The sequence below is a fragment of the Cynocephalus volans genome, chromosome 1, assembly GCF_027409185.1.
Source record: "Cynocephalus volans isolate mCynVol1 chromosome 1, mCynVol1.pri, whole genome shotgun sequence".
In the NCBI taxonomy this organism is placed as follows: Eukaryota; Metazoa; Chordata; class Mammalia; order Dermoptera; family Cynocephalidae; genus Cynocephalus; species Cynocephalus volans.
Genome location: NC_084460.1, coordinates 3,095,591 through 3,110,790, shown reverse-complemented (window position 1 = coordinate 3,110,790; position 15,200 = coordinate 3,095,591). Strand labels below are relative to the sequence as shown.

Here is a 15,200-nt window from a genome sequence, read left to right as displayed (position 1 = left end):
AGCCAGATTATCCGTCTGTGCGGTGGTGTATGCGTGCGTGTGCGTGTGTACAGCATATATATTAGTTTATTTACCCACAGACGCTGTATATGCACACATATACAACCAAGTGGCCATCCTTATGTATTCATTCAGAGGGGTGTGTGCGTGTGTTCGCGTGCGTGTGTAGAATATATATCACTCCCAGAGGAGATTCTGTTGCTTTCAAATAGGAATTTGTTTTGTGATTAGTTCTCCCCTTCCCCATCCCTTTACAGATGTTAAGCAGCTACGAAGCATTCTCTGTACTAGCTCTGGTCTCCTTTTGACTAGACCATGGCTCCGAACCCTGAGCATAGCTCCACAGACTCTGTGGGCGCTCAATAAACACACATGAGAACAAAGCCAAAGTATGTCTGTGTTCCTGGTGGTCTGGAATGGGGGGGTTGAAGGCCACAGTGGAACAGAAAATCAGGGAGCAACACCTCCTTGTATTTGAATTTGCTCCTAGAAGGCAAGCTCCTTGGGCCCTGGGGAAGTTGGGGCTGGTGGGAGCAACTCCCCTGCAGATTTTCAAAGGTCCTGGCCTCAGGGGATGAGAGGAGGATCCTGGAGCTGGGATGGGGGGCACAAGCTAACCAGGACTGCTCCAGAATGGGAGCCTACATGTAGCCTGGGAGCTATACGTAGCCTAGAGACCTGTCAGAAGAACTTCTAGCCTTGGTTCCAGTGTGGTAACAGAATCTCTGTAGAATGGAAATACAGTGCCAGGCTTGGTGGAGTATTTTGATTTGGTTTGGATTTACTTTATTCTTTAGCTCCCGAGACCATCAATCTCATCTAAGCCATGTCCCCTGGGACAGACCTTCCAGGTGATGGGAAGGAAGAGGGCCAGTTAGAGATGGTGGGTGGAGCAGAGAGGGACCAAGGATGGGACGACGCAGAGGAGGCCTCAGGCTTGGCTGTGCATGGTGCAGGGTATTGGTGACGGCAGGGCCTTGGGTGATGGTAACTGACTCCAATAGCAATGGCCCCTCCACTTGCACAACCCTCTGATGTCTGTGCACTCTGTCAACGTCCCCAGAGCCCTGGAGTTTGGTGCACGGTGACCCTCACCATTTTGCAGCTGAGGTGAGCTGGGCCAAGATCTCAGGTCCTGGTTCCACATGCTCTCCACTGCCCTGTGCTGACTCCTCTGAGCCTCGGGCCTAGAAGGGAGACCCTTCATATCTAGAGAAAAATTCAGTGACAACCATTGAATGCTTTTTGTATGCATGTATCAGACAAGAAAGACAGAGACGCTCAAGAAGGGGACAAAAGCAGGTGTGTTAGAAGAGAAAAGGGGGTTGAAGGAGGATATTGGGGTGGGGACTCCCTTGGAGGGTATTTGGGTGGACCTCATTAGTAAGTTTCCATTGTGGTGGGAGTTGGGGACCCCCTGGATTCTGCCTATTGCGATCAGCCTAGCCTTTAGCAGGAGGCCCATGGAGCTGAATGGAGGATTCCACCCACGGTCAACCGGGCAAAACCCCACATTGCCAGGAGCCTAGTGGAGCAGACAAAATGCTGACCTTTTGGGAGCTCCAGGCATTTGGGGCCTGCAGGCATCCCTGACATCTCAGGGCCGGAGGAAGTGGGCTTGGAAGCCCATTCTGGGGACTGGCAAGGGGAACAGTGTGGGGACTGCTGAGAAATAAACCTTGATGGCAATAATGGTCATGTTGGTGCTTGAGACTTGTTTGGCAACAGTTAATAGGAAATAACCAGCTATCTCCCCATGGTCATAAATCACCATTAATATGACAGAGGCATGTGCCACCATGGCATTGTGAGTCAGAAGGCACTAGAAGAAGAGACTATAGGGATTCTTCTCTGTGCCCAGAGAAGGATTGATCCTCCCAAGAGAACATCTGTGCAGGAAAGGAAGGCGCAGAACCTAGGGGTAAGGAAATAGTGTGCTGCACACACAGCTGGACGGTCTGGCCATGGAGTGTCACCTCGAGACATGGATGATCTGTTTGGAGGCAGGAGCGGGGGTAGTCACTGCCTGTTATCTCAGCACTGGGCATGGCTCTTGCAGATAAAGCCTGTGCAGCTATTTCATTTCAGCTTCAGCTGGAATCAGGAGCTAAGTGAGAGGTCTCTCCTGACTTCATCTATTCAGTAAACATTTCTTGAGTTCTTCCTGTGTCGCAGACTCCATGCTGGGCACTGAGACTTCAGCAGTGAACAAAGGAGGCATCAGGCTGCCCTCCTGGAATTTCCAGGCTGCTGGAGAAGCGACACGAAATGAGAGGGAAGAGATAAATACCGTGGAAGAGGACGTGGAGGCTGAGGGAGCTGGAGACTAATTTAGAGCACGAGCTCCAGAGAGCTTCCCTGAAGATATGACTCTAAATAGAGATTTGAAAAATTGGGAGAGAAGGAGAGGGCCGGGAGGGTGGGGAGAGATGGCAGAAGCCCAGCAGAAACAGCACGTGGCACGGTCCCCGAGGGGTCCCGAGAGCTTGCACACTGGACGGTGAGGAGCGAGCAGAGGGCTGGGGCAGCGGTGAGGAGGGAGGCCCGAGACGCAGCCGGGGCTGCACGGTCAGGGCCTTTTTCCACATCCAGGACACGTTTTCCTCGGGCCCTGAGAAGGCAACAGGCAGGATGCGCACGCCACGCTTGCTCCTCTCTAATGAGCTCAGTTTGGCAGTTGTTTCTCCCGGAAAGTAATAAGGGACTTAACCCATTGCCTGCTTCCGAGAATTAGGCACAGGAAAGGGGACGGTAAAGCCAGCAGAGCTCAGGAGCCACAAGTGCAGGATGGAGATGGAGGCTTCTTTTGGATGCTGTTGTTGAAAATGGCTTGAATACAGGTTGCTTCGTTTTAGGATCGCCTCGTTCGCCAGTGGGGACTCTGCATCGGGCCCGTCTGTGCGACACCGGGAACATTTGCATTATCCTTCCTGGTGTCATGTCACAGTGTTCTTCCCACGAGCACGAGCATGGCTTCCTCTCGGCTCAGAGGGTGTAATTGTCTGGGAGGCGGGAGCAGTGGGTAGGGTCTGCGGGAGGCGGGATCTGTATTTTGGGATCACTCTGCTGTCTTCAAGCCCCGGGCAGCTGTTTCCAGGGGAGCATAATGCTGGGCATCACTTTCAACTCACAGATGTATTCTTCAAGTGTCTTTCAGAGGCTTGCTGGGTCATAATGGGTTTCTGATATTACGACAATTGCTTTCTGGCCACGGCTGGTTAGCTCTATTGTACAGACCATCGGACTTGAAGCCAAAGGCGCAGGCTTTGCAGACTCGAGCTCAGTTTTACAGTCATAGATGATACCTTGAACCCCAGCCAGCCTTGGAGATAAATAAGCCTGGGGCTGATGCCTGGTGCTCAGTGAATGGCTGTGAGACCTGCAGTGAGGTCTCGAATGGTCTGCTCCTGTGTGAATTCCTTCCTGCTAAGTGGGGACGATGATCGTACCTTTCTCTAGAGTTGTTGAAAGTGTCCAGTGAGATAGTGTGGGATGACACGGCAATGTACCCTACCTGTGGTACATGGTAACCGCTGATAAATGGCAGTTCTCCCTGTTCTTGGAACTGAGGGCCCCAGACAAGAACGTGCAGATGGCTCTGGGCTCCTGCAGGGAGAGAGGGAGAAACCACTTTGAGTGAAGTCTCTCTCCAAGGGGGTCGGAGCGTTTGCTTCCTGTCCTCTGTTCCTTGGAAACAACTCTGAATGTGGCCTTGGAGATGCCTAGACTAGAGATGCAGTGGGGATTCAGAGCAGGGCCAGGGCTTGCAGGAATCTGAGGTCATTACATGTGGCTCAGGGCCTGAGGCGACCGACCCACTGCATAGTGCAGAATTGGAATGGGAGGCCCCACCTGGCCAGTCAGCAAGAGGTGACCTGCAGTGTCCTGGACTAAAGACCCAGAGCCACCTGCGACTGAGAGGAAGTCCGGGACAGTGGCTAAGAGTGTGAACCCTGGGGCTGGAGGACTGAGCCCTGACACTCCCACTCTGCTTGTCTCAGTTGTCTTTCGCGTAAACTGGTGGTGATCATATTATCTACCCCACGGCATTGTGGTAAGGACTAAATGCGTGGCAGGCGCTGAGCGACACATGTGGCAGCTATTATTACTATTACTACGTGCTGCTCCTCTGACTCAGGCCAGGCTTGAGCCCCTCCGGGACTCGAGCACATTCGCCCCATCTGAATCGCCCCCCAACTTGGCCCCCTGTGCTCCCTGGGCCCACACGTACCATGTGGCATTATCAGCATCTTTTTGTGTCTGTGTCCCCACCAGGCTGCAATCCCCTTGAGGGTAGGCTTGTCTCTCACGTAGGCTTGTATTTCAGGGTTGAGTGCAGCCCCTGGCCCATCATAGGTGTTCAGTAAATATTTGCTGAATGAGCGGAGGATGACCTGTTGCTGTGATGCTCGTGCCCATTGCCAGAATGCCTGTTGCTCCTGCGCTCTGAATCTGCTGTATGCTGTTCACTCCCCCTCCCTGGGCCTCAGTTTTCTCATTTACGAAATGAAGGTATCAGCCTAGAGTAGTCTCCATGTCTCCACCCAGCTCAAAGCTGCTGGGCTTTTGGCTATGGGAGAGGGACTTGGGTTAGGGAAGAGACATACAGGCTCAAGGAGGGAATGGGGGTCCTGCCAGGGCTGCAGACATCACTGAGGCTCTGCCAGCGAGTAGCGGGGACTGCGTGGGCAGGCCAGGATGCACGGTTACTCCAGGCGTGTGACTGCAGTTTCTTAGTCTGTGACCCCATGGAGACGGGCTATCTCTTGGAAGATCTTTTAATAACTGAAAGGAAATGGAATTAAGGGTCCCGGCTGCTGGCTGGCCAGGGCTGGGTGACTCTCATCTGGGTGGCGAATTAATTTGTCTCTGCTAATGTTGCCTATTGATGATCTCTGATGAGGTTCTCCTTTGGGTTTCTATCTAGCAGGCCTCTGGAGATGTGGCTTCTGAGGGCTTAGAGAGGGGAGGCAGGGGGCAGTGGGGCTGGGGAGGTGTCCAGGACCAGGGAGGCCAGGTGAGAGATTAGGGCAGAAGATGTGCTCACATCTAAAGGCGGTGACTGTGGCCCTGGACCTGAGCTAGCCTTGCTCAGGGGAGGTCCTCATTCTCACTGAGCCTCAGTTTCCACAGAGTGTTGTGGAAGTGACTGGTAAACTCTACCCTGCCGTGTGCATGTGGATTTTCTATCACTCCCTCCCAGTCCACAAACCATAGCTGGCTTTGATTATTCATGTTTCAGGAGGACACTGTGGCCCGGAGAATTCAAAGTAGTGAATGATACAAAATTTAATTTGGCTTGAGGCTTGCAGAATACAATCCCCATGACTGCCTCATTCTGAGAAATCCTCTTTCCTAAGGCTCTCTGGGTTTAATTTTTAAAAATTTAGGTATTCAGATTCAACAGCTTGAAGTATGGGGTGGGGGCAGTACCGCAGGTGGCCCGGAAACACTGTCGACCGTGGGAAGGCTGGGGATTAAAACCGGAGCCTGGCTTGCAGACAAGCATGGAGCTGAGCTGAAGACGGCTGGCGATGAGGTTCCTCACCACGCCCGGGGCCACACCCTCATCATCCTGGGACACAGAGGCACCAAATAGCAGGTCCGAGATCAAAAAAATGTTCTCGAGCTGGTGGGATTGTTTCCTTTATTCCATCCCATTATTGTTGTTGCTAATAATAGTAATGTTAAACAATTAAAAATAAAGTTCTTCCCACTTCTAATTAAGTCAGAATTTCTGGTGGTGGGGGGGATGCAAAGATTGATATTATTTTTTGGAAAAATAATAGAATAGATAGAATAATTAAAAATGAAATAAATAGAAATACATAAACTGGTAAAAAATACAGAACTCCCCAGACGACTTGAAGGAGCATCCTAGGTTGAGAACGCAGAGCTAGACCCAGCACCTGGGCTTGTGCAGCTGGGGCACAGCCAGCTGGACGGGGGTGGTCGTGTGGCTTCCAGGTGAAGCATCCCGATTTCAATGACTGCAGTGCTGACCAGCCAGCTGGCCGCCTGCCCACAGATGGAGGACACGCTGTGGGGCCACTGATCAAGCCTCAAAGAGATGACACTCAGGGATTGGATTGGAGGGAATATGACTTAATCTACAGCAGGAGAGATTGGGTTAGAAGTGGGTCATGGCTCCAGACCGGTTCTCAGTGAATATCTGTCCTTTGTGATGAGGGGCAGACTTGGAACCTGCTGTGACAGGAGCTGTGTAACTCGAACAGGTGCCCTGCAAGGAGATGTGGGGCTGAAGCATCTCCACCTATGTAGTTCTGGGGGCAGCGAGTCCTCTTCCGAGTGCTGAGTGGAAAGACTGTGGAAGGCCCCAAGGAGTTGGCTGTGGGCGGCACGGGAAGTAGACCAGAAGCCAATGGCTGCTCCTTGACCTTGGACCCCGTGCAAGCTCCTGCTCCTGCTGGGGCCATCATCTCCTTCTTCATCTGTGAGCCAGGGCTGGCACTGCATTTGCACACAAGAAATAGTTGATGCAGAAGACCCAATGGCCCTGGGGGAGCGCTGAGAGCTGGCATTCCCACGGGGTGGGGGGTGGTGCTTACAGGTCTCTTGCAGAATTGAGGAGCGAACCCACACCCTGGGGCTCCAGCCGCTGCTCAAGCCGTGGGAGGCGCTGGGGGATGGGGAGCAGGGGAGATGGGCCTCATGAATGAGAGCTGCTTAGGGAGGGGCAGGAGGGGGGAAGGCACAGAGGAAGGAAAATGCAGCCTCATCTGCTGCTTGTGTTCCTTGTATTTAAGATGCCGACTCCCAGCATATTTTTAAATCCATCAGACATGAAAGGCTGATTTAAATAGCCCCGCAGTGTGAAGCTGGTAATTTCACTTGCCACAATAGAGAGGCTGGCAGGGCTCTGGCACGGATTCGGCACCTGTCCCCATGCCAGTGAAGCTGTGGAACACGGAGCTCTCTGGGCTAGGGTTTGAGGCCAGGTGCTTTCCACTCCCTGATCGGGTGGGGACTGACCCAGGAGAGAGGGAGGGGACAAGGGGGGAGAGAGGGAGGGAGGGTGTGGGTTGGGGACGGAGACTGAACTGCAGCAGCGAACGCGCCCACCATTGTCCTGGTCCAGGAGAGCCTCCTAGCTTGACCCAGCCCGACGCCCCGTCACTCCTTATACTCCGTCCTCCCGCTTCACTCTCAGGGCTTGGGGTTGGAGGGGACTTGCAATTCGTTGTGTCCAATTTCTCACCGCGTTGCTAGGAGCAGTTTGTCAGGGAGCTCACGACCCAGCGACCCAGCGAGGCAGCGGTTCCACCGATGGACAGCGCTGAGGTAAACGGCCTGGGGAACTGCAGCCCTTCTGCTCCCGTTCACCCACCAGCTCTGATCCCACCCACCCTTCTGAGGCACTCAGGACAAGCTTAATGGCCAAGTCAGTCCTCCATCCTGGAACAGAGGACCCAGGTTCCCTCTTCTACTCCATTTCTTCTATGCTAGTTTTTAGTCTTTACCATAAATTATTACAATGCCAATCTCTGCAAAACCGAAATATTTCTGGGTGCTAATTAATGCATTTCCTGTAATAGTCAATGCAGTAAAATTCCAGCAACAACAAAAGACTTTTGTCATTCTTTTTGTGGTTGTAGTTGTGGTCGTCATTCAACATACCCTGCTGACCATCTCCCTGGTGCTCCAGTTGGCATACAGGATATAGAGGTCGTCAACAAGGAGCTTGTTTATGGGGAGAGAAGCCAAAGTCACAAAGAGAAGTGTGTGTGCGGGGGGGGCAGGGGCAGAGGTGCCAGGAGCACTACGCCCCGCAGAGCCTGGGGTGCAGAGCCTGGGGTGCAGAGCCTGGGGCTGCGCAGCATTGAGTTGAGGCCCTTGTAGGAGGGAAGCCTGGGGGCTGTGGTGGCATTTGGATGGCATGCTAATGTATACTTGTGGGCTTCTAGGTGTTTCCTCTCAAGTGCAATGAAGCTCAAAGGCCATAGGTGAGCTTGTCTCCTTTCCAGCTCCCTCATCTCTTGATATAACCTGAGACAAACACCAAGCATCTTAGAACCTCAGTTACTGGGAATCGAAGAGAATCAAACCTCTATTCATTCACAGAACATAAATGTTTGTGAAGCGTTTTTTTTTTTAAAATTTTTTATTGTGGTAAAATATAAACAACATAAAATTAACAATTTTAACCATTTTAAAATGTGCAATTCAAGGACACTAATTACATTCACAATATTGTATGCAACCGTCACCACCACTCATTTCCAGAACTTTTTCATCATCCCATTGTGAAAGTGTTTTATAAACCAAATACATAAAGGTGGGTCAATTAAAAGTGCGCTATCTAAAGTCTTTTTTTTTTAGTGGCTGGTCAGTACAGGGCCACAAACCCTTGATCTTGGTGTTGTAACATCACGCTCTAACTGGTAACTGACTAGCCTGCAAAGTCTTGGGTGGGCAACAAATTCATCCATCTACCCACCTAGTGTCTACTATGTACGAGGCCCTGTAAATACACAAATGAATGGGACCAGACCTGCTGGTGAGAATCTCGGAGTCTGTGATGCTGGGCACCCTTCAGAACAGAGTGGGAGGATACAACACATTCTCAGATGAGTCTCCAGCTTGCAGAAATGCAAGTTTTACTTATTCTCTTCTTGCAAGGAAATGGGGAGGAACTTCTACCTGTGACCCCAGCTTCTCCCTGTTACCAAGAAATGTGGGATTTTCTCTCTTTCCTGTTTTGTTTTGGTCTGTGGCATGAGGAGGCAGGTGATGATGTAATAACTATCATTTGTTTAGAGCTTTTCAGTTGACTGTGCTCTTGTCCCAGATTTCTCATCTGACCTTTATGCTACCCTGTGAGGGGGGTGAGGCAGAGAGCACTATTTTACAGATTTGGAAGCGGGCTCAGAGCATCAAGCAGTTCCAGGTGTTGCCCAAGGCCGCACAGCCTATGTGCAGGTCTCTATTCTGAGCAGATCTTTGGGGGCTAGAGAAAGCTTTCGGGAGAGGCACAGCCAGCAAGTTCCCCACCAGGAATGCGGGGAACTGGGCAGGCAAGCATCTTATATGCAGAGAGGCATGGAGCCCAGGTCAAACTGAGTTGCTGAGCTGCCCGTGGGTTATGGAGTGCCACTAGCAGCAGCTGGGGAGGCTGTGGGTGATGAGATAGAGTGCTTTGATGGGCATCTCACTGTCTGGAAGGCAACTGAATTGCAGCAGCTGGAACACTCCAGCACTTTATTTTAAAAGCCAGAAGCAGCATCTCATTTGAACCTGCAAGGCAAGCCCTGTGGGTCTACATAGGCCACAGGGGCCCAGTTGTCCAGCCTCTGGGACCCAAGGCTCCAGTGGAGCTGTTCAGCATGGGGGCGGGCCTTGGTCTTGAGAAATGATGCTCTGTTTTCAATGGCTCCTGTAAGGCAAACATTGTTTGCCAGACACTGTATCAGGCAGGAGGTTAAAGAGATGAATGCTGCTGCCCTCAGGAGCTCAGTCCAGTGCGTTTTGCTCATTAGAGCCCTGTGGGCAATGAGGATGAATGAGCACCATACAGAATGGTGCAATTAGCATCATTACAGTGTGGCTGGGGAGAGGCCAGGCACCCAGTGTCAGACCACGCCCTGACACCCTGCCCTTAACCTAGTGCTACATGTGTCCAATTAATCCCAGATCCACAGTCATGTTTCCCAAAATTGTTTTGAGTTCCACATGTTTCAATTTCTGTTTCCAAGTTAAAAAAAAAATCCCATTCTTGCTGTCCATTTTCTTCAGGCATTTTTGCTTAGCAGTGCAGTGTTTTTGTGGGTGGTATTTAGTTTTATAGGTCAGATGGATCCAGTCATAATTCATTATGATAGCATGGGCCTCACTGGTCCTAGGAGTCCTCATTTGTTGCAAGAGGAGCCTACTGGTGCTATAACAAATGCCTGCAAATACCACTGTTGAAGCAGTACCAAAACCCTGATGAAGTACCAGCTCTGAGAGAGGGTCAGTTCTTGGACCTGACTCAGCCCTGGTCTCAGGATGATAAATGACACCCCTCACCCATGATCCTGTTTCCACATTGATTTCAGGTCCTCTGCCAAGCTCCATAAGGTTTACCAACTCCCATCATTTCCAGCAATGATCTCCCTAAGTAGGGCACTTATATTACATCGGCTCCACTGAATTGTGTGAAAGGTGGAGGGATGATGTTCTTTGTTACTGCTACTGCTGGTAATTAATGTGTATTAATAGAAACATCAACAGAGTTAGGAAGTGAAAAGAGGAGGCTTAAAAGCTCTTGTATCCTGTAAACCTCCCCTCCCCATAGGATAAAAAGAGATGGAATAACCAAAACCAATAAATTAAAGTCCTATGGATTTTAACTAAACTTGGCTGGAATTTGTATAGCCTCTGTCTGTTCCCCAGATTAAGGGAGGAGAGCACACCCAGGGCCAGCCCGAGAAGCCAAGCTGGGGCTTTGAACACAACCAACAGTCACAGGCCACTCAAGTCTTTGTTTTTGTATGCATACTTACTATATTTTCATTATTTTGAAGTAAGTAGGCTGCCTTTTTTTTTTAAAGCTTCATATGTGCTCTGATTTGCAGTCTTCCCTCACCCATCCCTATCTAGTGCAGCTTTGCAGGATGTCTAGTTTCTGAGCAGGACAGGGGGCACTGCCTGAGGTTGTCCCACCACCATTCACGTCTTCAAGGAAGTGGACACATCCTGGGGCAGCTCATCTCCAGCAAGACACACAGAAACTCAGGTAGAGGGAAGGATTTTTCAGATCTGAAGGGCCTCTTCCCTTTCCAGTCCAGAAGAGAGGAGAGACTTCAGGAGAAGGTTAGAGTTAGAGCCAAGCAATAAGACCAGAGTCCTCACTGTGTCGTGTGGAATGTGAGGAAGGAAGCAAGGACTGGTGGGCAAAACTTGGTCTGTGCACAGGGCAGATGTCTACCAAGGTGAGGTCTTTGAGACTACAAATCTAAGCTATTTTAAATATGTTCAAACACCTAAAGGAAACCATGTGTAGAGAAGCGAAGAAAAGTATGGGAACAGTGTCTCACCAAATAAACAATATCGATGAAGACAAAAAAATTATAATGAGAAACCAAACAGAAATTATGGAATTGAAAAGTACAATAATGTCAATGAAAAATTCACTAGAGGGGCCCAACAGCATATTTGAGTAGGCAGAAGAACCAATCAGTGAACTTGAAGATAGGTCAGTTGAAATTATCCACTTTAAGAAATACAAAGTAAAAAGAATGAAGAAAAATTAGCAGAGCCTCAGAAACCTGTGGGTCACAATCATGCATGCCAAATACACATAATGGGAGTTCAAGAAGGAAAGGAGAAAATAAAAGCGGTACAAAGAATATTTGAAGAAATGATGACAAAAACTTCCCAAATTTGATAAAAACTATTAATATACACATCCAAGAAGCTCAACAAACTTCAAGTAGGATAAACTTAAAGAGGTCCATAGCTGGACACAACAAAATCAAACTGTTGAAAGCCAGAGATTCTAAAAGCACAAAGAGAGAAGCAATTGTCACATATAAGGGACTCTCAATAAGATTAACAGCTGATTTCACATCAGAAACCATGGGGGCCAGAAACAATGGAAGGGCACAAAGTGCTGAAAGAAAAAAGCCCTGTCAACCAAAAATTCTATATCTGACAAAACTATCCTTCAAAAACGAAGGATAAATTAAGACAGTTCCAGATAAACAGAAACCGACAGAGTTTGTTTCTAGCAAGTCTCCTTTACAAGAAATACTAAAAGGAGTCCTTCTGGATAAAATGAAGAGGCACAAGATGGTAATCTGAATCAATATGAAGAAACAAGAAGCAGCAGTAAAAGTAATTACATCTTTAAATATAAAAGACAGTATAAGTGTATTTTCTTGTTTGTAACTCCTTTTTTCTATCTGATTTAAAGGACAACTGCATAAAACAATAATTATAAATCTATGTTAATGGGCACAAAATGTATAAAAATGTAATTTCTGACAATAACAACATAACAGAGGGGAGAACTATATAGGAGCATTGCTTTTGTATAATACTGAAATTAAGTTGGTATTAATTCAAACAGATTGTTATAAATTGAAATATTAATAGTAATTCCCAGGGCAACCACCAAGGAAATAAGTGAAAAATATACAGTAAATGAAATAAGAGAATTAAAATAGTGCACTAGAAGATATCTAACACGAAAGAAAGCAAATTGAAGGACAGGGGAATAAAAAAGATATATGATGTATAGAAAAGAAGTAGTAAATGGCAGGCATAAATCCTGCTTTATCAAGGACATTAAATGTAAACAAATTAAACTTTCCAATTAGAAGACAGAGAGGAAGAATAGATTTTTAAAAAACCATGATCCAACTATATTTGGTCTACAAGAGACAGTCTAGGTTCAAAGGAACAAACAGGCTGAAAGTAAAAGGACACATTATATATACCATGAAAACAGCAACGAAACAGGAGCTGGAGCAGCTGTACTGTATGTGAACGTGCCCAGTTCTGGGTCGATACTTAGGAAATGTTAGCTGGTTCTAAATCTAAAGCTGAAGCAAGGCCAGTGGTCCGGGTGGAGATTCAATGTTGACAACAAATGTAGCCCCTACTTATTACTATCTGTTATGTCGTGGGCACTGTGCCAAGTACTCTACATACATTACCTTTTTTAATACTTAAAATGTCCCTGTGAGGGAGACTCCAAAGCCTCCCATCTACAGATGAATGTGGAGCCTGGGAAGTGACTCGCTGAAGATCATTTCAGCATTGGAAATGGGACAGTGCCAGAAAGTTCTTCTGACAGCAAATTGCCAGCCTCTAAGCCAGGGTGACAGCCACGGGGTGGCTCCAATCAACATGATGGCTGCAAGGAACAGGAGGAAGGAGGCTGAGACCTGGGAACAAGGACCTTCTCATGGTCCCTGTGAAGTCCCCACCCCTCACTCTTTTATAAAGTGGGGCTGGAGAAGAGTGCAGCAGAGGCCTGAAAACCCTCCTTCCCTCCCTGCCTGGACCTCTGAAGTATCATGAGGATTTACCCCACATGCCAGAGGACCAGCACTAGGGTCATCATACCCTGCTCTGAACTCTGGATGCCACTTTTTCTAAATGGAAAAATGCAGCCCAAAGCCTGGGACAAAGCATCTGTGGCCTAGGGCACCCCAGGATCAGCCTGTCTGCCCCTGAATCTCAATGGCCATCTGTCTATTGTCAGAAGCAGGAGAGCTGGTTTACTCTCTCCACGGCCATCCCTGCCTCCACCCTGACCTTCACACACACAACAACACACACACACAGACATCAGAGGGCCAGCTCTGGGTGACCCACACACTCCCTCTCTCTGCCACATTGCACTAATGAGGCCACCACCACTGTCCTTCCCTTAGGGAAAGCAGTTTCCTGCGGGTTCTCTTCAGCCTCGGACTAGGGCCCACGGCCAGCCTACCTACGATGGACAATGAACGTCTGAGCAGAAGGAGCTGAAGCATGAACTAGCCCGTCCCCTTGCCTTACGGAGGAGGTGGGCCTGGGCTGGGGGTGGGGGCTGGCTCTCCACCACACAGCCCCTCCTAGCGTTCAGTGCTTGTCTGCACTTAGCACTCTCCACGGGCTCCCTGGTCCCTGCGAGTGCTGGATGAGAGACAGAGAAGTCTGCAAAAAGGAGGGGAGTGTGTGCCTGGTGATCTTTGGGGGCTCTGATGGTTTGGGGTTTCGCTGTGTGGGGGCCGTTTCAACTATCGTTTTGGAAGCCTGTGGACGCTTTCTGCCCCCTCGCTCTGTGTGTGTCCTTGTTGGGTGTCCACTTTCCCTGGGGGCCTGGATCCGCAGCCCTGGAGTCGTAAAGGCAGTGGTCTCTGCGATGTTTTTATGCAGCTCCGCACCCAGGGCAAGCACACCTGGCAGCCAGCCAGTGACGTGGAGCTGGCCGGGCCTCGCCTGCACCCAGCTGAAGGAACCCACGGGGTGGGGTCAACCCCTCAGTCCACGTGCTGCGCTGTTGCAGTCCTGGGACACTGAAGGCAGTAGCTACACCCTGCTCGCGTCTCAGACACCAGCAAAATGTCAGCACCACAGCCACGCATTTTTAAAAATACGGTCTTTTGGAATAAAGTAAAATGAAGTCGGTAACTACGGACCTAGCGTTGGGCCTCACTGCCTGCGTGTCAATCCACCCCATTAATCATCATGTACAATTTTTTGAAGAGCTATTTTGAGAAACATTTAGAAACGGCTTTTAAGTAGCTATACATATCTCATTGATACCCTCCAGAAATGGTCGCTCTGTTGAGCAGCAGATGGCTTTTCCCCCCCAGTTTGCTTTTTCATAGTCAAAGTCAAGTAGGAAGCAAGTCCCTAACCCCAGGCATAAATGGATCACGCCCAGGCCACCCTGAAGCCAGGGCTGGCGGTGGGGGATGGGAGGAAAGGCTGTGGGTCTCAGAACCTGCCGGGCATAGGCAGTGGCTGCCGAGAGCCTGGGCTGTGGGGCTGGGGCCTGGGGAGCGGCTCTGAGTAACTCAAGATCCATGAAGCATGGACCAAGAGTACCCTTGGAGCCAAAGCAAGACAAACTGCCCCGGCATCGCCCCAGTGGTGTGTCCTTGGCCTACAGGAAGCTGCAAGTCTGCCCTGCGTGGTTGCCATGGCAACCGCAGTGCTGAGGCTCCTAAGGGCAAGGGGAGGAGAAGGGAGGTGGAGAAGGCACGTGGTGGCTTTTCTGGAAAAGCCCATCTGTTTCTTTCCCCCAGGAAACCAAGCTGGCGGAAAAATAAAAAAAGGAATGGGCATCTGGGGCCTGGAGAGACAAGGGAGAGAAAAGACCCTAAGGTGCTTCGAAGGCTGCTCTCCTGACCTCACGTGCTTCCTTCCTTTGTGGGGAGGCAAGTCACTGACAGAGACAAAGGTCCGGGTGGGCCTCGGTGGGTGGCCTCCACACAGGAGCCCACGTGCAGGAACGGGTAGACCCTGTGACCTCAGGCTTGGGTGGCAGCAGGCCTGGGAGGCCTCCTGTCAGCCACAGCAGGATTTCTTCTTGGCAGCGCGGCCAACCTGAACGGTGTCCTTCCTTGTTGTGTCTTCTTGCTCCTTGAGGAACCTGGGAGGCAGAAGGGACAGCGTCAGTAGTGGAGAAGCTGCTAGGCCTGGAAGCTGGCCACATGGACCAGCCACTCTAAGGTTGGTAACATCAGAGAGAACCCGGCCTC

The 15,200-nt window shown here is 49.8% G+C and overlaps 1 protein-coding gene across 1 annotated transcript in view; it reads right to left on the bottom strand.

The window, feature by feature from the left end:
• Positions 1 to 15,006: 15,006 nt before the first annotated feature.
• Positions 15,007 to 15,200, bottom strand: part of CRACR2A (calcium release activated channel regulator 2A) — a 76,000-nt gene continuing 75,806 nt past the window's right edge. Inside the window, exon 17 of the mRNA XM_063080123.1 lies at positions 15,007 to 15,091. Coding sequence (XP_062936193.1) covers positions 15,007 to 15,091 — 85 coding nt within the window. The remainder of the gene's footprint in view (positions 15,092 to 15,200) is intronic.